Source organism: Limanda limanda, chromosome 8 (genome assembly GCF_963576545.1).
Source record: "Limanda limanda chromosome 8, fLimLim1.1, whole genome shotgun sequence".
NCBI lineage: Eukaryota > Metazoa > Chordata > Actinopteri > Pleuronectiformes > Pleuronectidae > Limanda > Limanda limanda.
The window spans coordinates 6,905,083-6,929,378 of NC_083643.1; the positions used below are offsets into that span (position 1 = coordinate 6,905,083).

The following is a 24,296-nucleotide window of genomic DNA, read 5'->3' on the forward strand; positions in this document are numbered from 1 at the left end:
GCCTAGTCATCGCAGCAGGACACTCGGTCGCTCTCTGCTGCCCCCCCGTCAAGAAAGTGACACATCCACAGTACTCCAGCTTCGGTCGTCACTCTTGCTTTCTCCGAAGAACACATTCCTATGATTTGGACAAGTTTTTAGAGCTAGGGTTGAATTTGTGTGCTTCAAAAACCTTTTGTTTTAAATTCCTAGCCTCCGTGACGTGTGACAAATTCAACGACGTCAGGTCCTCTGCTGTAATACCATACGTAGGTGTTCGAGATATGTTCCTTGCTCTTGTGAAGCTACTATTTGAAAGCTTTGTGACCACTTAATTTGCCTTTTCAAAAAAAAAGAAAGCAATAGGAGTCTGTGTCGGCTGAAGGTATCGGCCTTTTTTCATGTAGATTCAGCCACACAGTCGTTTGCTGAAAACCTCTTTTTCATTAATTATAATTACTCTGAAGGGAAAAGCTGTTATAGATACTTCCATCACTTCGATGCACCTTCAACACGACACGTCTCGGTTTGATCCCAGTTTCAGTGAAAGCGTTGTTTTGTCCTGTGTTGTGTCTACTTTGTCTTACTTGCAAAAAGGACTGATTAATGAATGTGACTCTATAACACTTAACTTATCATGAATGCTGCACCATGTTCACCACTGGACTGTTTCCTGCTGCACACAGTGATCGTGCTTAACTGTAATGTGTGTGTTTTTTTTTATTTAGATGCTGTTTATGAGCCAGCAAGTGGTTGTGTAGTCGAGGATTATTTTGTGTATTTTTGTGCGTGTGTTGTTGCAAAACCGTATCCTGGCTTTCACTGTACAAAGAGGCTAGTTCGATATCTCTAGTGATGCCACTGAATGAAGAGTCCTTGATGGAGCCGTTTGGAGTTTCCTTGTTTGTCAGCCTCAAACAGCTCCCCCTCTTCTTGTCTGCATTCATGACAAAGACTCCTTTGTGGGGGTTGTTTTTTTTTTTTAGATCTGCTAATGTCATGTTTAGGGCTGAGCTGGAGCTTTAACTCCTCCTCCACGGGTGCGTTCACAGAAAGGCCCCCGTCTGTTCCCGCTGAGGCTTCCTCTGGCTTCTTTTCATCGCGGCCCCTTTCAGAGGCTCCAGCTCCAGAGACGGGCCAACTGTGTGTTTGTGAAGGCGGCTGGCAGACCTGGTTGTGTTCATCCATCTCATTGTCAATCAGAGTGATGATCTGTTCCACATTGGAACACAGGAGGATGATGTCGATGCCTCGTATATATATTTACGGTGCAGTGGTTCTCGACCTTCGCCATTCCCTCCGCCAAGGTTACATTTGTCTGTTTGGAAGGAACACAGGTCGGGGGACGGATTCAGGAGTTTTAGTTGTATAGTTTTATCTCAAATTTGGGAGATAGGTGCAGTGTGCAATTTTGTCTAGATCCAATTTTAAAGAATGTGGATCTAATGAATTTAAAGGGGACTGTTGGGCCTTGGCGGAGGTAGTGATGACTTTGTACTGTGAGGAAGAACACTGGAGAAAAGCCTAATTCTCATTCTGACACAAAAGTAGTCCAAAAGTATTTAGTTTTTTTTAAATGTCACATTCTAAACAGGCTCTTTCTGGGCCACAGGTTGAGAACTGCAACTTGTATAGTCTGTACCTTGATTTGAAACCCAAGTGAGTCATGGTGTTTTACGAGTTGGCTAAAAAAATGAACAAAGTGTTGTGTATATGAAAGAAAAGAACACTTTGTGCTTTGTTGTTTCAATGGGGCCTTAAAGGACATGTGACCTTCTCACGTCAAAGCAGCGAGCGACTCACTAACGTGCGTTCGTCAGCGTTATTTGCTGAAAGATTAAGTTTGTTGTTCCGAGCACCTCTGAATGACCTTACTGTCTTCACTGGAACCTGTCACCTCTTGTTTGCTCGTCAGGAGACATGTTTTCTTATCTCCGACAGTGTTTGCTCTACAGGTGTACGTTTGATGTAAAGAAGGAACGTACACATTACATTGCCACTGTATAAAATGCCTTCTGTGTGGAGTCGCTATAGGTTTGTACAGCGCGTCACTACTGATTGTCAGAGACAGCAGACGTATTGCACACATGCAGCAGCACATCCAAATAGTTGTAACCGTTTATCTTCTCGATTGTAACGTGATTCAAAGTTTATTCAAAGAATAACGAGTAAGTCGTCACCTTTACTAATGTGAAACCCTGTCAGTAATAATGTACACGTCAACTCAATAGCATGAGCAACTGTTAATTTTACTGTACTGCCATTGTAAGACAATAAAACACTGATACTGGTTAAGAGCTTTCTAATCCTCTGCTTCTTCATCCTTGTCTGCCTGAACCTTTCTCTGCCCTTTCGGAACAACTTGTTAACTTTAATACCAGCTTCAAAATGTGTTTGATGGTTCGCTGAGTTGGAAGATGGATAATGTTTCCTCCATTATTCCCCTTCCTTACCCTGAATGTCTGTTCTTGCTCTTTGTAATATTGACTAACAGCTTCAATTACCAGAACCAGGTCCATCAAGTAGAAGAGTAGTTTAAAAAACTAAGCAGTCTTTAGAAACCAGCGTTTATCTCCAATATTCAGCAAAGAAGCTTTTAAAATATGGGATCCACTCAACTTGTTTTTTTCTCCACACCCAACAGACTTCTACGTGTGGCTGCAGAGGGCGCTGTCACTCAATAAAAGTTATTCAGTGTGGCTTTAAGGGAAAGCAGCAAATAACAACAAAGTAAAAGCAGCAAAAATAAAAACACATTACTCAAGGTAACAGATGTGTATTTAAAATTGTACTTAAAGTGCAGCACTAAGTGGATCCGTATTTTCAGCAGAGTGTACTTTAAGTTTCAAAAGTAAAGGTTATGAGCAGAGAAGTGTCTCATGCGAGTGTTAAACTACAACGTATTTTATTAAATATTTGCATACAATTTGACTGTTGTAGTTGATTATTTCTCTTTATATTCCCTTATCTAATCTATAAGAACTGATAAGAATGCAGCATATTTTGTATACAGCAACTTAATATTCAAAGTGACTCATACCTGAAGCTGTAAAATAAAGGTGGTCGAGTAAAAGTACAATATTTAGCTCAAGTAAATTGAACTTAGATACAGTAGCCAACTTAAATGTACATTCCAACACAGTGTATCTTTAAAGATGTAAAATCATGCAAAAGATGTAAAATAAAGTGTAAAGATGTAAAATCCAATGCAAGCCTAAACAACCAAATATAATAATAGGAGGCCTGTGATGCAGCCGCGCAGCTTAATCCTGCAGATTTGCAGTTTGCACCATCTGTCAGATCAGACACAGACTCACCGAGCTCACTGCCAAACTCCTGATCACACGCCTGCAGTGTTGTTCTTTTCTTTAATGTTCATCTATGAGCTTCCTCGACAGTCCTGGCTCTACATCCCAGCAGCCGCTCGCATCTTGCAACTTGTGTTTAGACACTTTAATTTTCCTTCCTGTCTCTATGACAACTGGTCAGTCACTCTGGTCCTTTGTCCTCTCACCTCAGTGGTGGAACTTCAGCTTCACTTTTTACTTCCCACCCTCACCTCCAGCCCTCCAACAAACACCTGTGCCCCTTAAACCAGGCGTCTGCTAAATGTTAACCTGTGGTCACACTGTTATAAAAACACTTTGCACGGAACTGGACAGACATTTTTATTGGCCAAGTTCAGATATGGGAGATATAGTAAATAATCCAGCAAACAAAGTCCTTGTAAGACAAACTATACATGTGTTACTAGTTTAGCAAACAAAGTATTGGTCATTTAACAATCTGTAAATAAATCCTCTTCATAACAGTTAAAAATAATAACATTTATGTTAATAAGTAGTAAAACAGATTGTATGGACCGTCAGCACTTCCTGATCGATTGACGAACACAAGTTTCATGATTTCTTTTGTGTTTGTTCTGCTTATTCTCGTCCTCGTGATTTTATATTTTCTCACTGTGTCTGTAACATGAGCTGCTCCCTGCGCTCCGCGCTGATGAAGAAGCGCAGTCTCCGTGGCAACAGCCTTATCTCCACGGGCATGGCCTCATACTCCTCGTTGTCGATGTTGTAGAAGCCAGTGGTGCCCTTTGGGGTCAGTATTGAAAGTTAAATGCCAACAAAAAAACAAACACACTGAGAATTAGAAATTAGAATAAGCAATAAAATTGAATTAATAAAATCACTTCAGGGATTCTGACCTCGGGCAGCTGCAGCTGTAGAGCGCTGACTTCCAGTTTTGTGGCGTTTTTAGTGAAAACGGTCGAGTCTTCATCTTTCTTTTTCCTATAGTGAAGAATATTTACTTTCTTTTACTGACATTTCCATAAACATGAACCTTTACAAAAGTGTATGGCCTGAATAATGTTTTGTTTGCGACAAACTTTAAATAATACTTTAACTACTGACCCGACAGTGATAAACTCGCCCACAGTGAAGTCGTCCGGCTCTGCACAGATCATCAGGGAGTCATTCACACGCTGCAGGTTCAAATAAATAGAAAGAATTATGATTAATGACGGGGTTTAATTGAATCACATCAACATAAAAGTTCTCCTGTTTTATAAGAGTGGGAACCAGGTGTTATCAGTACAGTTATTTTTGGACTCACCGTCTCCATAGGGTTTTTGTTGTGTGTTTGGATGAACAGCTCTAAAGTTGAAAGCTGCTTCTCCTCCCACTTCTCCGGCTCTTCCACTTTTGGAGGCTCTGAGCATACACACACACACACGTAAACAACACAAAAATATACCTGTAAAATCCACTGTTCTGTTGAGTTGTGGGGATAATATATAAACAAAGCATCAACACACAATCTCACTGACCTTCCACAGGCGGGCTCCAGTAGTTTTTCAGTCTCCTGGCGATGCGGTTGAGCAGATTTGGCCGGGCGGGCTTATATAGGGGCAGGTCTGGGGGCCGGACGCTGGGGGCCAAGTAGGATATTGACGCTTCCCGGACCAGGGGCCACTCCTGAGGGATGTTTAATGACAATGTGTGATTAAAATACATCACACAGATATTTAATAACTCATTAAAAGCAACATGAATACATCATAAAAACCTTGACAACAGCATTTTAAAGTAGAATCACTGAATGTGCTGACATGGCTTCCCAGTATCCCACAGCTGACATATCACCTCACCTTTAAAGTACTAAACCAATGTGCTGCATTTGACTTCAGTGGCCCGAGGTACCAATACCTGAAGGGAAATATCATAGTTAATCAGTCGTACATTATGTATCATGGATAATGTCATTATGAGTAACCATGGTAACAGTCAGAGCAAAGTAATCTTACTTGCTGATTTTTGCAGCCACATCTCTGAAAGCTCCCCAACGCAAACCCGTCAGAGCAAAGACCGGCTGATCTGTTTCCCCCTGAGAACCACACACGTTTAAATTCCTGTTCACGTGCCAACACTTCATTTAATAATTCAGGGCAAAAACTGTATATTGTTGTAAATTGTGACATTATTTTCAAACAAATGTAGGCTCAAGTTTTAAGTTGTATTGTACTAATATCTCTGTTAACATAAGGTCAATGATATATGTATATAGGCCTGGAAGTTATGGCACAGTTTCATGAAATTATCTATTGATTTGATTTGAAAACAAATATGTACAATGTATTTTTGAGGCTTTGCAAAGTAAAACAAACCAGTTCCTTACTTGAATTTTTAAGACATCTAGAGGCACAGTTTCTCCCTTCAGTATCGACAGAGTTGCAGATGTAATGTCTCTGGAAATGTTAAAAAGGCATAAAGATTAGTGCAAGTTACTCATGAGGAAATTAATATTACTCAGTGAAACATTGAACTAACAGCTCTTCATGGGGTTCTAAGCTGACAACATTTAGATCTGTTGGGATGGTTCTGGTCACATTACTTACTGGACCTTGTTGTTACTAAGGAGGTGAAGACTCGGACTCAGGGTATTGTGAGATCCCAGTGGAATGAATCCGATCGGCATGTTGCTGAAAGTTTCCTATAATAAGATAAATAACAACAGAAAAAGAAAACAAAAATGTATTCTGGTCTCATTTAGCTGTTTACCACAATAAAATGACAATTCCTGTCATTACGCCTACTTGATCTGGCCTTCTCAGTAACCCTGTGACGACTTCCTGTAAAGTGCCGTCTCCTCCGGCTACAATCAGCATGTCTGTGTCTTCCATCAGCTCGATCATCTTTTTCGCCTGGCCTTCATAGTCCGTCTGTGGATGAGGAGACAGTATCAAGTCATGGAGCCACACAATGAAAACCCAAGCAGAGCAACTCAAATCTGAAAACTAAAAAGCAAAGGATACCTTTACAATTGTGACCTCCACACCAGCCAGGTGTAAAATAGGAGCAGCATTCTTTTCAAACAGTTTGCTGGCTTTGCTGAAGGAGATTTTGAGAGTAGGAAAAAAACAAAGTAAGAATGGAGTCCACGCAGAACTGTCAGTGAGATGTTTGGAGATGTGTCTCTTCTTACCCATTACAGGCTGCAGGGTTCATGATGACCATCGCTTTCCTCAGCCGCTCAGCAGGTGTAATCTGCTGTCGCCCATATTCCTGAAAGAGATTTTGATGAGTAGGACTATGGGCACTTGAGGCTTGATTGTATCACTCAAAATATCTGTACTTTGTGGACTACAACCTGCACTTCATGGACCACTACCTGCACATCGTTGACTACAACCTGCACATTGTAGACTACAACCTGCACCTCTCGGACTACAACCTGCACTTCTTGGACTACAACCTGCACATCCTGGACTACAACCTGCACTTCTCGGACTACAACCTGCACATCCTGGACTACAACCTGCACATCCTGGACTACAACCTGCACATCCTGGACTACAACCTGCACATCGTGGACTACAACCTGCACATCGTGGACTACAACCTGCACATCCTGGACTACAACCTGCACATCGTGGACTACAATCTACACTTTGTGAACTACAACCTGCACTTCTTGGACTACAACCTGCACATCGTGGACTACAATCTACACTTTGTGAACTACAACCTGCACTTCTTGGACTAAAATATGCATTTCATGGACTATATAGATAGATAGATAGATAGATAGAAAGATGGATAGAAAGATGGATAGATAGATAGATAGATAGATAGATAGATAGATAGATAGATAGATAGATAGATAGATAGAAAGATGGATAGATAGATAGATAGATAGATAGATAGATAGATAGATAGATAGATAGATAGATAGATAGATAGATAGATAGATAGATACAACATTATTATAACAATATTAAGAGACAAATAAAAGTAGTTTCTGTTAAATATGTTGTATGGATTAATTCTGACAGATCTCGTGTCTTACCCTAGCCACTAGACACGCCTCTCTCCGCAGAATGCTGTCACTAATGGGATCAAAGACAAGATGTCAGACACGTAAACAGCCTTGATGTTTATAAACGTGTAAACACCATCAACAGAGACCCTCACCAGTGTTTCCCGTACAACCAGTAGCTCCCGTATGACAGGACGCACGCAGCGAACGTGGATTTCTTCCAGTTGTTCCTCAGGGACCGGAACACTTTCACCACCCGAGCCATCTTTCTTCCGATTTAAGTTCCCGGTGTTTTTTAACACGCTGCTACATTTACTCACAGTTCAGCATCGCAGCGGTCACCAGGCTCGCATCTGTCAGTTTAGCGTGGACATGTTGGAGTCACGTCAAAAACAGTCCGTACCAACGCGAGGCGGAACCAATGTTTCTGCCCGGATGTAGTTCAGGGGGAAAGGAAGAGATGTTCTTCATCGAGGTGTCACAGAAAAAGCTATCTTAAGGATAATTTAATTTATATGATTTTAAATATGTCACCGTTAATACTTAAACCGGTGAAATGACTTTGATTGAATCAGCATCGGTGAACTTCAATTTCCGTCCGGGCACAGAGCTCTGCCGGGCCGAGGACCCCGCCTGAAGAAAATTACAGACTTGCAGCGATGTTTAAAAATATATGACTGGATTAATCATCTTACGCACACATTGATTTACAATTTAAAATGTAATCCTGAAAAAGTGCACCTGAGTGTTGGAAGATAATTTATTATTTTTAAATTTGACACCGGCACAGGCCCGGAAGCTTCTCTCCAGTTCTCCGGGTGAATCATGGCGGCGCAGATGGCGGTAAATTCGGGTATGTACAACAATTAATTCATGTATTAACCTCAGTGTGTTGAGTAGCTGCTGTTTCTTGTCGTTTCGTAGATAAACTCGTACACATTTGTGTGTCGGCGCCATGTGTCGAATGCTTTGACCACATGTGGACGTATCCCTCAAGTTCCGGCTCTCCGCCTGCTAAGCTAACCTAGCCTAGCCTGGAAGTTAACGTATAGTTAAGCTAGCTGTGATTCTATAAGCAGCAGAAAGAAGGACGTGTTTACTCTTATTCGTTTTCACTGTATAACGGAAGTCAAACTAGACGTGACGTCGCTGCCATATTGTCCCCAAACCAGTTCACATGTAAACAAAAGTGAAAGCAACTGAGTGAAGGAGCAAATCAATGTTTGGCTTCACTTCCTTCACATGTCACTGTGCATGTGGGTTTGTTATGTTTTGCCACTCGTGTAATACTACGAGCTTCCTGCTTGTTAACTTGTATTTAAAAGGACCAGTGTACATTCATTGATAAGAGGACAATGGTTCATATACATGTACCAGAGCTGCAGGGTTTCATTAGTTTGTGAGGCTACTTGTAGTGTGCAGGCTAATACAAGCTTCATCACCATGAAGTGCCAAACTTACAATGTAATTTATGCTAATGATTTCCAAGCTCAATAAAAAGCTAATGAACTGAATGAAACCCTTGAATGCGACGATTTAGAGGTGTGTCCCAATACTTTTGTCCATAAAGTGTATCTCAAGTCATACAGGATTGTTGATTCCCTACAAGTTGTGTATCATGTTTACTCAAATTCCTAAAAGCAATGGAAACCAATATTCCCTCGAGACTAACGCGTCTGCAGTGGTATATGTTAGTTCTGTGCAATTGCGATTGGACACACACCAATGAAGTCGCCTTTGTCCCACCCAGGAGCCAGTCTGTGGGGGCCGATGAAGGAGCTTTGGGAGACGGTGGACGGGGCTGTGTTGAGGAGACAGCCGGAGAGTGTCCACATTCTGGACCTGCAGCTGAAGAAACACAAAACGCACTTTCTGTCACTTTTTAAGAATCCGGTGAGATGCTGTGCAAACTTAAAAATGTCACATGTGAATGTTGTATATTTTTCTTGTGTTACAAACATAGACATCACTTTGAGAGGCAGATTTTTAGTATAAAGTGTCTCCTCTGTCACTGTTGTATCAATAACCTCTGTCCTCTCTCCATTTTATAGCCAAAAAGTGCTGAACAGAGAGAGAAGGTGCGTAAAGCGAGCACCGAGGGCATCGCCATCCAGGGTCAACAGGGGTCTCGACTCCTCCCTGAGCAGCTTCTGTCAGAAGCCTTCATCCTCAGTGACTTATTTGATATTGGAGAATTGGCGGCTTTAGAGCTTCTGTTGGCAGGTGAGGTGGACATTTAAAAAAAGAACATTTACCTACATAAATGTTCTTAAATGAAGTTATTTTGTAAATTTGCTGACTGTGTATGACGTATTAGCATTTCACAAAAGTAATTTATTGTTTACATTTGTCTTTCTACAGGCGAGCAGCAGCAACCTCATTTTCCAGGGTTGACACGAGGACTTGTAGGTGTGTTGCTCTACTGGGATGGAAAGCTGTGTGTGGCTAACTCTCTGCGGACACTCATCCAGTCACGCCACGGCAAGACCTTCACCCTGGATCTGAGGTAATAATGTTATGGTAGTCTATTCAAGATATGACTGGTGGTTTTAAAGGTCCACAGGATGAGCATACTATAGTTTTGTGGTTGAATGATCTCTTTCTCTGTTATTCATGTTAATTGTTGTTGACCTATATTGTTGTCTGTGTTGTCCCTCAGTGGGGAGCTGGTGGCTTTGACGACACGTTTTACAGATGACCTAATGAGCCAGGGTCTGACCAAACGCATCCTAGCCTTGGTTTCTGAGATCAGTGTGACGCGTGAATTTGAACGGCTGCAGAAGGAGCGCGGCCTCGGCAACGAAAAACACAGGAAGGAGGTGGGAGCAAATCTTTTGTGTTGATTTAAAACAAAAATAATCATCTTTATATTGTATTGTACTTTGAGTACAGAGAGAAATATGGACACCATTAACTCCCTCTGCTGTTACTAGGTTTCGGACCTCATTAATGAATGCAGACAGGCACTGGCTGACAGCCTGTTTTCATGGACCTGCCAATCACCCTTGAGTAAAGATGACACTCTGGCTCTCATTGGCCACCTGGAGACAGCGACAGCTCAAGCCGACGGCTCATTGGACCATGTGAACCAGGCTCTGGTCATGGCTCTGCTCTACTGCTTGGATGTCAGCTTTGTAGAGCAGGGGACCGAAGATAGAGAAGGTGGGGTCATGTTTAACGTTGAAGTCACTAGTTATATCCACTAAAATGCATGTACTTGCAGTTGCATAACATTGCTGTTAGTTTCAGTGTTTTGCTTTTACAGCTATTGAGGGCTCGTCTTTGTGTCTTTCAGATCTGCTCCAGGCTCTGCCCCTGCTGACGGAGAGGCAGTATGTAGCTGCAGTGCACAACCGTCTGATGGACGGCCAGCCGTGGAAGCTCCCAGGCCTGCAGGCTGTGTGTCGTCTGGCCTGGGCTCTGTCCCTGAGGGTCCTCTCCCAGCTCCCACAGGGATCTGGTAAGCCCTCTATTTCTGCCTCGCTTGCAGGAATAATAGTTCACAAAGATAACAGCCATTTAAATGTTGTGTGTTTGTGTGTGTTGTGTAGCCCTGGTTGAGTTCACTGAGGCTGATGAGGCTCTAACTGACCAGGCTCTACTGGGAGATGTCTTCCTGTTTATGAGGGAGGGCATGCTGGGATGTGAGAGTTTTGCACAGGAAGAGTTTTACATCCGCCGCCTCCATTCACTCATCACAGACTTCCTGGCACTCATGCCCATGAAGGTGAGAGATGCCAAAGATATTTTTGGATTTCTTTTTACACTGTCAACTTTTCCAGGGTTGGAAATTACACTGATTCATTATTAGGTTGTGTGTTATTTTGTATCCTGATTATATAATTCAATTTTGTTGTCTCTGCAGGTGAAGCAGCTTCGTAACCGTGCCGATGAGGACGCCCGCCTGGTGCACATGTCCCAACAGATGGACGGCGAGCTTCCGTCATCGATGCGCAAGGACTTGGACCACCTCATGTTCCTTGTCAGTCTTTTTCTCATACGCATGCATATGTACACTTCAGCTAACTTTTACATTTCGGTTGCATGTAAACGGTGTGTGAGAAAAAATGCTGCGGTTTCTTGATTCTGTGTCTCAGTTTGGTTTCTGTTTTGTCTTTTCAGATCGGGGAGTTTTACAATAAGGACTCCTTTGGGCTGGAGCTGGGTCTGGAGTTCTGGTCTCCCACAGAGTCTCTCCAACACACCTCATTGCAGGGATCTTACCTGGGAATGGCCCTTCAAAGGCCTCCACATAAACAGGTAAGGGCATATTTTCTGATCACAGGTTGATTTAGTGAAAGGTAGAGAAAAAATGTAATTAATAATTTTCTCTATTTACTTATGATTTCACGCAGGTTGTTCTGTCCAAGTTTGTCCGTCAGATGGGAGACCTCCTGCCCTCCACCCTTTATATCTCCTATCTCCGTATGCTTAAAGGCCTCGCCAATGGTCCTCAGTGTGCACACTACTGCTTCAGCCTACTGAAAACTAACGGAGCCACACACAGTGAGAGCCCATTGTTTCTATAACATGAAAACATTGTAAATTTATTCTCAATTGTTCTTGTTTTATTTAAAGCATATTAAAATGACTGCAAACTAACTTCATGCACACGTATGCAGGTGACAACATTCAAGGAGTTTCTGGCAGCCCAGTGTCTTGGGAACATTTCTTTCACTCCCTCATGCTCTACCATGAGAACCTGCGGCGAGACCTCCCAAATCCAGATGCTTCACAGTACCGCCACCCACCACTGAGGGGCATCACTCAACGGGAGCTGGAAGGGCTCACTTCATTTTTGGAGTTACTCACCACCATCATTACATGGGTATGTTACAACATTCACCACAAAGAAGAGCATTTTTGTTTTTTTGCTTTTATCACATTGATTAGAAAACAACATTAATATCAAGATCAATTTATATGTTCACCTTACGTCTGGGGAAACTCTTTAAATGTTTATCTAACTGTATTGTGTGTGTGTGTGTGTGTGTGTGTGTGTGTGTGTGTGTGTGTGTGTGTGTGTGTGTGTGTGTGTGTGTGTGTGTGTGTGTGTGTGTGTGTGTGTGTGTGTGTGTGTGTGTGTGTGTGTGTGTGTGTGTGTGTGTGTGTGTGTGTGTGTGTGTGTGTGTGTGTGTGTGTGTGTGTGTGTGTGTGTGTGTTGTTTTTCCTAGAGTGAAAATGCTCGCCTGGCGTTGTGTGAACATCCTCAGTGGACTCCAGTTGTGGTAATGCTGGGGCTGCTTCAGTGCAGCATTCCACCCGTCCTGAAGGCCGAGGTCCTGAACTGCCTCGCCGCCTTCGGGAAGTCACCGGAGATCGCTGCTTCCCTCTGGCAGTCACTGGAGTACACACAGGTCAATGTTTAAAAAACGTCCCTTTTTATATTCTGGTCATTCTTGTGCTGTTGTGACTTTGTCTTTTCTAATTTTCAAGCTTGTGTTGTTTCATTAGTGTCGTGTCAGATCTTCTAAAGTGTTGTAACCTGTTTTTCCACCACAGATCCTCCAGACTGTTCGAGCCCCAGGACAGAGGCAGGCGGCTGGCATTGAGGTGAGTGAATGTCAAACCAAAAATAACAATAAGTGAAATTAAGACGCAAGATTCTGTTGGCAATCGTAGATAAACATTATGAAAGATTTATGTTTTATGTAATGAAGAATATAAACGTATCTTTCATCTGGATTTGTTGTTCTTGTCTCTTAGGTGGAGCTGAATGAGATCGAGTCGAGCTGCGAGGAGTACCCTCTGACACAAGCCTTCTGTCATCTGATCAGCACACTAGTCGAGAGCAGCCTTCCCGTTAATTTGGGCGCCGGGCTTCGCGTCCCAGGCTTCCAGCCCTACCTGAACTTTTTGCGAGACTCCGTGTTCCTCCCCTTCCCCACCAGAGCATATCGTCGTCCAGCTGAGAAGGTAGAGTTCTCCTCCCATGTCTTCACGAGGGTTAGACGTGTAGCTGCAAACATCCATTTATTCTCAATTTCAATACTCTTGGAATTGTTCATTTATACTGCTTTTTTCGCTCTGCCATGTCCCAGTGGGAGGTGGCCGACTCTGTCCTGGAGGTGTTCCACAAGCTGCTGCAGGACTACGAGCCCCAGCCGTCAGACTTTGTCCAGGAGATTGTGGAGCTGCAGGGTGAGCAGCTCCCAGCCCACAAGCCCCCCGGCCACAGCATCATGTTCCATCTGCTCAACGACTCACCTACGCTGGCACTCTGCCTCAGCCTGCTGGAGGAGGGTGTACGCCAGCTGGACACTTATGCACCTTTCCCTGGTGAGAAAACATACACTGCTGCTGTTGGAGAAAGGGAGAGGTAGTGTGTATGTGTTTGTTCTGAAGACACGCTCCATTACTGCCCCCCTACAGGTAAAAAACACCTGGAGTCAGCAGTTTTGCACTGCCTGTGCTTGCTGGACCTGGCTCTGCAGAAGGAGGTGGTGTTTATGGATCTCCTCAGGGAGAGCCAGTCCTCCCTGCTGGTTTCCCCCATGGAGCAGCTCCTCCAGGGGGTCAGTCCTCAAACCCGACGGGCCGATCACATCGTCAGTATTGCCAGGTAAGGTAATCCAGGTCAAAATGTTGCATTGATTTTTGCTGAGCCAGTTCTGTCCTTCCTTTGAAATGTCAGACCTCATTAGGAGTCATTGTTGGTAATTTCTGAAAGATTATACTTTTGGAAAGTCTGAATGCTTACAACTAAGTGGGGAACCTTGTTTGTCCCCTGCAGGTTCCTGTACCACAGCAGCTCCAACCCAGAGGCTGCGTTCCAAAGTGCCAAGATCCTGCGTCGCATCGCCAGCTACCCCAACATCCAGAACAGGCTGGTGGGAGACTTCACACATGATCAGGTATAAGCAGATCTCAAGGTTAACACTATTTTTCCTTCAAAGGAATTGGATATTTCACAAAGTAAGCTTTGAAAAAGGTGATGTTTTGGCATCCGTGAGCTTCATTATTGTGAAGTTGTTGGAACTTCTGATGTTAACTCCAGAACCCTGTTCTTCTGTCCCTCAGACAGTGAGTGACAAACTGATGGCAGGTTTTGTAGAGTGTCTGGACAATGAAGAGGCAGAAGAAGGAACAGAGGATGGAGATGGTGAGAGAGAGAGAAAAGTTTCCTATCTATTCTTTGTTGTCTGTAAAATTCCTCGTTTCATATAATTCTTGCTGCTAATAATGTGAAGTTTAAACCTGTGTTTTGGAAGAATCCTGCTCAAACTCTGCTACCTCTGTCTCTAGACTCAGACCAACAAAATAAGATGGCAAGAATCCGGCATGAAACCCAGATTCATATTCTGAACCTACTGATCAACTCCTTGGAGCTCAAGACACCAAACCTGTCTCTTTACCTGTTGGGCTACGAAGTCAAGAAGCCTGTGTCCTCCACCAACCTCCAGGACCCAGGTCAGACCTCAATCTCCACCACTGAAATGTGGATTTTGGTAGCTGTATTTGCAATATTTGTTCACGTCACAATGCTTGATGTGCTGCAGGTGTGTTGGGATGTCAACGGAGCTGCCTGCACGCCATCCTGAGTCTGCTGCAGAGAGGCACTGAGAAGAGATCCGGACCTGTGATCACACAGCAGGCCCCGCACCTGGCCGAGCTCTGCTACCAGGTTCTCATCAACCATTCATGTCCAGTAGCGGTGATGTATTTACGGGCAGTAGTCAGATTCCTTATTTGTCTGTTTCTGCCATTGTCTTCCTCTCTAAGGTGATCTACCAGCTGTGTGCCTGCCCCGACACATCGGGACCCACCATGCGCTATTTGAGGACCAGCCAGGACTTCCTGTTCTCTCACCTGCAGCACATGCCCTTCATCCTCCCCAGTGAGTACAGGATCCCTGCTGATCTGCCTGGTCCTGAAATATGTAGCGACAAAAACATCATCGAGGATGTGAGAAAGGGATGGCATGAAACAAGAGGGGCAGGAAATGGGAAAGAAGAAAATAAAGAAAGCCAGGAAACAGCAGCAACAATGAACTCTTAATATATCAGAGCTGTTTCCATCACTGATAAAATGTGTTAAATACAGTGACAATAATTGTGTTGTCTTCTCCCTCTGCAGGTAATCAGATCGCTGCCCTCTCCCAGATGTCTTGGCTCATGAAAACAGCTGCGATCGAGCTGAGAGTAACTTCACTGAACCGCCAGCGTTCACACACACAGCGGCTCGTCAGCCTCCTGCTGGACGACCAGCCACACACCCAGCACACAGGTGTGTAGTGTGTGTCTGAATTGATGCTTGGATTTCAAAAATAATTTAATAGGGGGTTTGTTTTTAGGTTTAAAATGTAAACTTACTTTTCTTTTCAGCCGATGGCGAGTTCGGGATGGAGGAAGAAACCAGATCAGTCAGCGGCTTCCTCCATTTTGACACAGTTTCTAAAGGTTTGTGACATTTCAGTGAACAGATAAAATATTTAATAGCTGTAATATATTTAGCATTGACTGTGTTGATTTTTTTCTTGTTTCTCAACTAGATTGTTTTTGACTTTAACTCTCATCTTGTCCTTGTTTGGTGTCATCAGTGCGCAGGAAGTTGCTGAGTGTGCTGGACGCCATCGATTTTAGTCAGGACATGCCCGAGCTCCTGCAGCTGGACTTCTTTGAGCGCACTCAGATCGAACAGGTGATCGCCAACTGTGAGCACGTCAACGAGCAGGGACACACTGTGTGCAACGTAAAGGTGAGTTTCCAACTATAACGCGATTTTCTCTTTTCCTATTGAGTTGTTTTCAAGTATTGTTGTGGATTTTCTGTTGAGTCGGAGGCATTTATTATACAATATACTTTTCCTCACAGTTGCTTCACAGAGTTCTGGTTGCTGAGGTGAATGCCCTGCAGGGAATGGCAGCCATCGGACAGAGGCCCCTGTTACTGGAGGTGAGTTAAAAAGGACTTCCATCGTCCAACATAATCTTGTTGCAACAACTTGTCCAGCTTGTAATGTCCTATTCTTATTTCTGTCCCCGGTTGTTTGTATCTTCCAGGAGGTGAACTCCATCCTGCAGCAGGTGGTGGAACGTAACCGCGTCCGTCGAAGTCTCAGTGCGAAGCGCCATGCGCTGCGGTCCTGGAGGAGCCTGGTGGAGGTGCTGCTGACCGCCTGCCCTGCTGACCTCATACCTGCTGATGACCGACAGCTCATTATCAGAGACCTGCTGCTGGACCTGCATGATAAGGTCAGTGAGGTCATCTGTCACATGGAGGCTGATCATGTCCAGGAGGAAGTTTAACTCTCCTCAAATCCAAATATTGTTATAACTAAATGAAAATGTTGTTTTGAGTTGTCCAGGTGTTATCTGAGGACGCAGCAGGAGAACTGATGCCCATTGTTGCCGGGGCAGTCTTCACTCTGACTGCCCACCTCAGCCAATCGGTGCTGTCTGAGCAGCAGCAGGGGGAGGGATTAGAAGTATCCTCAGGCTTCGCTTCCATTGCTAACTCCGCCCTGCATCTGGTCCTCCGCAAGCTGCTGGACTTCATCCTCTGTACTGGTCAGTAATGAACCAAAACCCCCTCACACTCATAAACCCACATTTCTCACGTTGAATGTGTTGTGGGGATACTGCTTGGTCAGATGAGACTTAATGATTTTGGTCTTTTACACTTTAAGGAGGTGGATACCAGCGTCTGCGTGCTCACCTGTACGGCTCTCTGCTGTACTACCTGCAAATCGCCCAGAAACCTGAGGAACCCGACACTCTACAGACAGGTACACTGTGATTTCACGTTTGATATGTACAGGTATTGTCTGTCAAAAAAGGTTTGGAGACAAGTTTCTATCATCAAATCTCTCTCCGTCCCTTCGTCAGCTGGGAAGGCGATGTGGGAACGACTCACGGCCCCCGAAGACGGTTTCACCAAACTCCAGAGAGAGAACCTCGCTATCATCGAGAGTTACGGCAAATCCCTCATGGAGGTTGTGTGCAGGGACGCCTGTGACGGCCATGAAATCAGCCGGGTAAGAGCCAAAGGTTTTCTTTTAACAATATGACTCATGAACTTCTGCTGATACTGAATTCTGATTGGATCATTGCTCTTATATTTAATGTATTTTAGGCTATCACTGTCATTTAAAACATGCTTTCTTTGTAATTATCATGAATTCCTCTGAAAGTCTCTCACCTATCTCGTCTCCCTGTCCTTCAGATGCTGGCCCTAGCCGTGCTGGACCGGATCCTGTCAATAGATCGACAGAATCAGTGGCTGGTTTACGTCTGCAACAGTGGCTACCTGCGGTCGCTGGTGGAGAGCCTGAGACGAGATGATGCCGCCCTGCAGACCCTGCTCACACCTCAGCCACCGCTCCTCAAACCACTCTACATCTATGAGAGCAAGATGGTGAGGAGACGTTGACAGCTGCAATACTAATAAATAGACACTCGCTGTTGTAATAAAGTCAGACTCAAAAAGTCCCTTGCGAGAGGGATGTGTAAATCTGTAAATACAGGATTATGACGATGTCATCTCATTTGTGGGTTTTCAGGCTCTGATGACTCGTGTGGCGAAGACGGGTCAGGGAGCCGTGGAGTTGCTGCGCTGTGGACTAGTGGTGCAGCTGATGGAGTGTCAGGTGTTTGACATGGTGCCTGACAGTGATGCTCACAGGTACGGGTCTGAAATAAAATGCATTTTTAATGTTGTGAGAAAATATCCAAAGAGGAAAAACTAAATTCCTCCCACTTGAATTATTCTTAAATTGATTTATGAACTCTGTGCTGTGATGATAACTCATATTGTTGATACATCTGTTCTGAGTATTCCTCATGTTTGTGTATGTTCCCTTGTGGTCTCTAGGGGGATGAGGGACCCGTCAGGCTTCATCCCCAGTCCTATGGATCGTTACAGGCAGATTCTCTTACCCACCTTGAGACTCTTCCAGGTGATCCTGACCTCTACCAGCGTGAATCACCAGCAGGGGGCAGCACAGGTAGGCACAGAAGATTGTTTTATTTAAGGCATAATGATTTAGGTATTTTCCTGGGATGTTCTGGTATCTTCTGTATCTTTGACAACAAGCTGTTTCCCATACCCGTTTGTTTGTGTGTTTCTGTTTGTGCAGGTTCTCCAGTGGCTCATAGTCCACGCAGACACCATTCAGTCCTTGTTACGCTGTCATGAGCTCAGCATGGGATCTCTGCAGGAGCTCTCTTTGCTCACAGGCATCATCAGTAAAACAGCTCTGCCAGGTACAAAGAAAACCAAGCACGCAAAACTGAAAGTGTTCTTATAATTTCACATTTCTGGTCTGCAAACCACATTTTCACACACATCAGTGATTCAGTGAATAATGGTGTTGGCCGGTTCTCTCAGGTGCCCTGGAGTCGGGTGGGGAGGTTAACAGTGCAGCTCTTATGGAGTTCCAGGGTCACATAAACAGATTCCAGGTGAGGCCTTTTTTCCTGTTAACTCCATTTACTAGGTTTTTCTGGCAGCTTAGCACAGTTAGTGACAGGTTTGATCTCTTCCAGCGTCTGTGTCTGTCTCTGCTCGGCTACCTGGTGGGCAGCGAGCGGGAGAGGTTGCTGAAGCAGGCTGAGATCGCTGTGCCGAGAGAGTCCGCAGAACGACGAGAGGAGATGGAGGTGGCCATGCAACAGGTTTGACAAAAAGTGTTTGATAAATACAATAAACTGCTGTGGTGAAGCTTATGAGAGCTGCTCAGGTTTATTTCCAGGGACTGATTTCAGGTTGTCAAACTGTATAATGGTAAAGAGGAGCAAGACACTGATATAATGTGTGTGGAGTCTTCTTCCTCAACTCTGCTGTGTCAGTGACCCTGAGAGGTGGTGTCCTCTGTCCCCAGGTGTGTGCCAACATCATGGAGTACTGCCAGACGCTGCTGCTGCAGAGCTCCACCCAGGCTCAGTTCAGCATCTGCCTGTTCAGCCCGTCGGGCAGCGAGCCAGCTGGCAGGGACGGAGGACGCACAGGTCAGTGATGTTCTGCCCATAGGAAACAGAGGAACCACCTTAATTTGTTAAAACATTCAGTGTCTGTCCTCCTGTTTGTGAAATGTCTGAAAGCTGGAGGTTAAGTATGAGACTCAAATCATTATTTTTCTTTATTTTAGATCTTTCATCCACTCTGCCGTCGATGGCCTACTCCCGAGCTCCCAGTCTGGGTCTGGTCCTTTACCTGCTGAAGAACAGTGCTGCCGATTTCTTCAGGTTCCACCAGAGCCACAGACAGAGCCTGAGCAAACTGCAGAGTCTGGATCAGCTGCCTCCCGAGGAGCTCAAGGAGGTAATGATCCCTCCGTCTCACAGTCACCACACTGTGTACGCATGAGCAAACTTCAAGTAAACAAATTAATATAAAGTGAGTTCTAAGCCCAGTCCTCTTCTGTAGTTGTGTCAGGGTCTGGTGTCAGGACCCGGAGGTGTGGAGAAAATCTCATCAGTGCAGAGGAGCTTGTTGGCCAAGAGAAGACTGGTCCAGCTCGTCAACAACAGAGCCAAGCTGCTGGCCCTGTGCTCCTGTATCCTTTGGCCCCTGGCACAGTGAAGGGGGGGTGTCTGACAGGGTCCATCACCAAGTAGCACGGAGTAGAAATGTCCCATCACAAGTTGTTTTGCCTTGACCCCACCCCTCTTTCCTCAGACGTTATAGAGACGTGTCTGTTTGTGTTGTGGCGCCACCTGGAGTACTACCTGCTGCACTGCACCCCCACTGACCCCAAGGACTCCCTGATGCCTGGAGCCAGTTTGTACAGATCGCGCCTCACAGACGGTGAGAAGATGTTTTACAGAGATATTCACATCGGAGCTTAAGACTTCAAAAGCATTTTAAAAACTCCCCTGAAAAAGACACAATTTTGCTTGATTGTTTACGTATTTCAATTTTATTTTCTCTAGACTCATTTGGCGGTTTGCAGCCAAGTGGAAGCCGTGCACTCAGTCTGTCCCGAGTCAGCCAGCAAGACCTTGATCTGGTAAGAAATGGATGGGTACATTCTATAGTTTAGAATCTAAGCTCTAACAATTGTTGTATCTCTTCACACATGTTTACTGCATCTCTTAATTCCTGTCTGTCACCCGCAGCTGAAGAGCGACATGGTTGCAGGTTTCGGAGAAGCTCTGCAGAGGAAACTCCTGGAGGTGGAGGGCCTGTACAGCCAGGTCCGCTCCCGATACACCTTCATCCAGGCCCTGGTTCGCCGGATCCGAGGTCTGCTCCGACAGCCCAAGAGCTGAGAGACACACACACACACAGAGACTGGTCAAGACTTCACTTTCCCACTTATTCAATGAAAACCTCTGCCAAGCATAGAAGACGAGCAACTCCAGGAAAAACCCCAAGGACTGAGACTTTTCTTCAATCAATTCCCCTTTTCTTGCAACATCCTTTTTACCGACCTGTCCCAGCTCCCTCTCTGGAGTATTATGGGATGTCACTACCATCACAACATGTGCTACATTCTGTGTGATCGATCTTAAGTATGTTTGACCAACGTTGTGCAAGAGGTGAGAAATCGATCTTGCAGAGCAAACTTAATATGAAAGTTTTACTCGTTAAAGGAAGTATTTGATATGGTTTTGTTTGATTTGATCTTTTTTTTCCTTTTGTGAAAATAAACATTTTCTATGTCTGTTAAATTCTTGTTTTGTTCACACAAACCAAACAGCAAACCTCCTAAATGAAACCAGTAAACAACCAGAGGGTTTAGGTTCTCATGTTAAACTGGAGTCAGTGTCTCCTTATGTGTAAATGTGTGAGTTTACACAACGTTTATGAAAAGAAAACTACTTCCTAATTCGATTCCCTGTTTCACAGCCACATTCTCACTCTGAAACTGGAACTTCTCAGTTTGTCAGGCGAGCTTTAGGTGAACACAAATGTTTGGGTATTTATCACTTACATCTTTTTTACAGGGTTTCTGTGGGGTCCTAAAACTTTAAATTAAAAAATCTGAATTTGAGTTCTTAGAGTCTCTACGAGAAAACCTTTTATGTAGCTTTTTGTAGTTGTTTCTTAATAATCCAGATATTAACACGTAATAAAACAACAAACAAGACCAATGTGATAGTGATAATCATCTACAAGTAAACTTGACTTGTCAGTTGGAAAGACTTGATACCTACTGTCTCTTGTTTGAAAGAATGTGTTTCATGATATTCTCTACTTGCCTACTTCACCTTATCTTTACGTATGGTGAGGCGTAAGTAAATATATCACTCTGATTTTCCTTGAGACTTAAATCTTACTCATGATCTTCCAAAGTCTTAAATTAAACTGGTTGAAACCCCACCCTGTCATAGTATCGACCGTTACTGACAAACGGCCACTACTACAACGACTTCATCATTTTTAGAATCATGACTCACTATGAAAATCCTCATCAGGAGAGAAGCAAAATGAGGAAACCAAACAAGACGCTTCTTTGTGAAAGTAACATCACAATGAGACTCACACTGAAGTGACTAAAGTCAAATCACTCTACAAACAAGCTTGGTGCACACGTTATATTTCATTCTGCTGTTTTATTTCTTTGAAGGGACACTTTATAGGACTGTAAAGTGCGTAGATTCTCAATCCTTTTTTGGGAGGGAGGAGAAGAAGGCACATTCAAATCAGGATATACATTCAGATCCAACAGAGGGGGATGTTTTGTGCTCTTGGTTTTTCAATTTAGGCACATTTTCCCCCTTTAGTCCTGCCAACGCTGCGACTAGGGTTGCAAAATTCCGGGAATATTCAAAGTTGGAAACTTTCCATGGGAATTAACGGGAATTAACGGGAATAAACGGGAATATACGGGAATTAACGGGAATAAACTGGAAATGTTGTGGGTAATTTATACTAACTGTATTTACCTCGTCATATACAGACATAAATATAAACATTTTGTTTTGTCATAGGCTGATTTGAGCCCTGAGGAAACTTTGGGCACTTGACTATATGCTTCTGCATCGTTGTGTCATTCTTAACATAGGTCTTTGCACAGTATTTGCAAATGTACACAGCCTTTCCTTCTACATTGGATGGGGTGAAATGTCTCCACACATGAGATAGTGCACGTGGCATTGTTCTGTAGAATAAGATGAGAAAAAAGTTTGTAAAAAAACACTAATGCAATGCTAGAGATATAAATAGTTAGCCAAACAATTGGAATTGTCTGTAAAAATATTTCACAACTGATGGATAAATGAATGGAAATAGGCTAGATGAACAGATGAACAATCCTCAATCAGCATGCTTATATATTTTCCCCAGTAATATCATGGAAACTTACCTGACTAGTCCTGCACTCTACAGCAGGCCTCAATAGCCCTGCTGTAGAGTGAAGGATGCTGGGAGTTATCTGTGCATGTGATGGAAGAATGCACAGTGGAGGGTTGAAATTCAACGTGCAGCCTGTGCTGCATTCCATACATCTTTAAAATAGAGTTTTGAATGATGTTTTTATTGATCAGCGTTTAATTTGCGTAGTGTTATTTTTTTTTTCAAAATTCCCAAAATTCCCGAGCTAAACTTCCCATGGAAAGTTTCCGGAAAGTTTCCGGAAATTTACCGGAAACTTTCCGCCCCTTTTCAACCCTAGCTGCGACTGGTCGTTTTCCCACCGAAGAACCGAGGTGATGTGTTTGTAGAGTTAGTGGAAATAAATCTGTTCATAGAAAAAAACTAAACATCTGCCTACTTCTTCTTCTTCTTCTTCTTCGTGGACAGCGAGGGAACACATGTTGTGCTACTATCAACAGAGCATGCTCGTCATTCTCTATAAATTACTTTTTTTAAATAATAATTACAGCATTAAAAAATACATTTACATTTCTCCCGCGACAGCTTGTTCACTGTCTTGAGATTGTGCTACATGTGAAGAGAATCTCCCTCCACATGAACTGAGGTCTGCTGCTGTGGAGCTGGACGACGGCTTGAGGTTTATCATCCATCACATTCTACGATATATTAATAAAAACTGCACTGCTCAGACTGTGGGGGGAGTATGGAGCTAGAACAGTCTCATAAGTAATAAATGCACACAGAAATTAATACATGCACAAAAAAGATCCACAAATGGAGCCAAAGGAGCCACTTGAAGGTTTGACCCCGGTACTGGCCAAACTGGAGCTGGCTCTCACTGAGCACCAGCTGCCAGCACTCGGAGTCTCCTCCGGCCTGGAGGATGCGGGCCTTGGCCTCCTCCTTCACCGCCTCTGGACCTTTCACGCCATATGCAGCGGTGGTTGCGCTGGGCCACTGTTAGTGCAGCAGCTGAGGCCTTGATGATCAGGGTGTTGGTGGCAGGGACGCACCGAAAAACTGGACGGAAATCCATTCTGCATAGTCATTAAGCAGACAACCAGCAACGTTAGACGTGTCAGATTGTTGTATTGTGATTTACAGACAGATCCATCTATTGATATTGATCCCCAGGAACATTTAGGCAGGCAAAAAATACAGTAGCAGCAGCAGCACACAAAATAGTCACACACAAAAGAATATGAATACAACCAGTCCATGGAGATAATATAGATATTTACAGTAGAAGGTGATTGAAAGATCAATGGCTGGAAGTGATAACTTGGTTACAAGCTACGTTACAGACTAGAAAATTAATGTACAGTAGATGCAAATGATGATGATACAACCAGAGATGGGCAGTATTTCTATTACCTGTATTTGAAATAAATTTTTCAATTACTTTGGACTATTTTGTTATTTGCATTTGATAGGGTCGATAAAAAATCTAAAGTAATTTGTAACAAAATACTAAAGAGTGGAGTAAATTTGTATTTAAAATACTCTTTGCAGATTTGATTTACTATTTACCTTTATTAATTTTTCTGTGCAGAACTTAATATACAGTAATTTATTTAGGTTCTTTTCCTGTGTACAACTGGTTTTAATGACATATATTTTTATAGTATACATAGGCCTAATGTGTGATGCTATTCACATGTGCTGAATATCTTCTTGTTGATACTTTGCCAAAGTTTATGGGCTGTTAAATTGTGAGAAAACATAAGATCCAGAAAAAGT

At 43.6% G+C, this 24,296-nt stretch overlaps 3 protein-coding genes across 3 annotated transcripts in view; 2 read left to right on the forward strand and 1 right to left on the reverse strand.

The window, feature by feature from the left end:
- dennd11 (DENN domain containing 11) overlaps positions 1–2,285 on the forward strand; it is a 9,086-nt gene extending 6,801 nt beyond the window's left edge. The window contains exon 9 of the mRNA XM_061076704.1: positions 1–2,285. This exon is cut by the window's left edge and continues 557 nt beyond it. The gene's annotated coding sequence lies outside the window, so the exon portion shown is untranslated.
- Positions 2,286–3,634: 1,349 nt separating this feature from the next.
- Positions 3,635–7,669, reverse strand: agk (acylglycerol kinase). Its single transcript, XM_061076458.1, has 14 exons — positions 7,452–7,669; positions 7,327–7,366; positions 6,463–6,542; positions 6,293–6,368; positions 6,074–6,199; positions 5,876–5,970; positions 5,656–5,725; positions 5,285–5,364; positions 5,129–5,186; positions 4,808–4,955; positions 4,594–4,691; positions 4,392–4,462; positions 4,184–4,268; positions 3,635–4,070 (listed from the first exon to the last, which is right to left on the reverse strand). Exons 1-14 carry the CDS (start codon positions 7,559–7,561, stop codon positions 3,936–3,938), a joined length of 1,272 nt encoding a protein of 423 aa, XP_060932441.1. The 5' UTR covers positions 7,562–7,669; the 3' UTR covers positions 3,635–3,935.
- A 452-nt stretch (positions 7,670–8,121) lies between these two features.
- Positions 8,122–20,908, forward strand: nup205 (nucleoporin 205). Its single transcript, XM_061077104.1, has 42 exons — positions 8,122–8,149; positions 9,047–9,189; positions 9,348–9,519; positions 9,658–9,802; positions 9,956–10,115; positions 10,230–10,458; positions 10,592–10,756; positions 10,848–11,023; positions 11,162–11,278; positions 11,419–11,556; positions 11,652–11,802; positions 11,919–12,124; positions 12,471–12,653; positions 12,799–12,849; positions 13,003–13,212; positions 13,338–13,575; positions 13,669–13,858; positions 14,030–14,150; positions 14,317–14,398; positions 14,542–14,706; positions 14,796–14,920; positions 15,019–15,133; positions 15,373–15,522; positions 15,621–15,695; positions 15,836–15,993; positions 16,110–16,190; positions 16,298–16,489; positions 16,603–16,804; positions 16,924–17,022; positions 17,123–17,271; positions 17,460–17,651; positions 17,797–17,918; positions 18,108–18,240; positions 18,373–18,499; positions 18,624–18,697; positions 18,782–18,910; positions 19,117–19,243; positions 19,384–19,556; positions 19,662–19,791; positions 19,914–20,042; positions 20,168–20,244; positions 20,354–20,908. Exons 1-42 carry the CDS (start codon positions 8,122–8,124, stop codon positions 20,504–20,506), a joined length of 5,982 nt encoding a protein of 1,993 aa, XP_060933087.1. The 3' UTR covers positions 20,507–20,908.
- Positions 20,909–24,296: the final 3,388 nt, after the last annotated feature.

What these genes read in the sequence shown, in the direction of transcription:
- agk (XM_061076458.1), bottom strand. Translation starts at nt 7,561, where the DNA reads ATGGCTCGGGTGGTGAAAGTGTTCCGGTCCCTGAGGAACAACTGGAAG. An exon ending in TACTGAGAAGGCCAGATCAA is followed by an intron (nt 5,971 to 6,073) that starts GTAGGCGTAATG and finishes ATCTTATTATAG; the next exon opens with GAAACTTTCAGCAACATGCC. An exon ending in ATTGGTTTAGTACTTTAAAG is followed by an intron (nt 4,956 to 5,128) that starts GTGAGGTGATAT and finishes AACATCCCTCAG; the next exon opens with GAGTGGCCCCTGGTCCGGGA.
- nup205 (XM_061077104.1), top strand. Translation starts at nt 8,122, where the DNA reads ATGGCGGCGCAGATGGCGGTAAATTCGG. An exon ending in GGGGACCGAAGATAGAGAAG is followed by an intron (nt 10,459 to 10,591) that starts GTGGGGTCATGT and finishes TGTGTCTTTCAG; the next exon opens with ATCTGCTCCAGGCTCTGCCC. An exon ending in CAGTAAAACAGCTCTGCCAG is followed by an intron (nt 18,500 to 18,623) that starts GTACAAAGAAAA and finishes CGGTTCTCTCAG; the next exon opens with GTGCCCTGGAGTCGGGTGGG.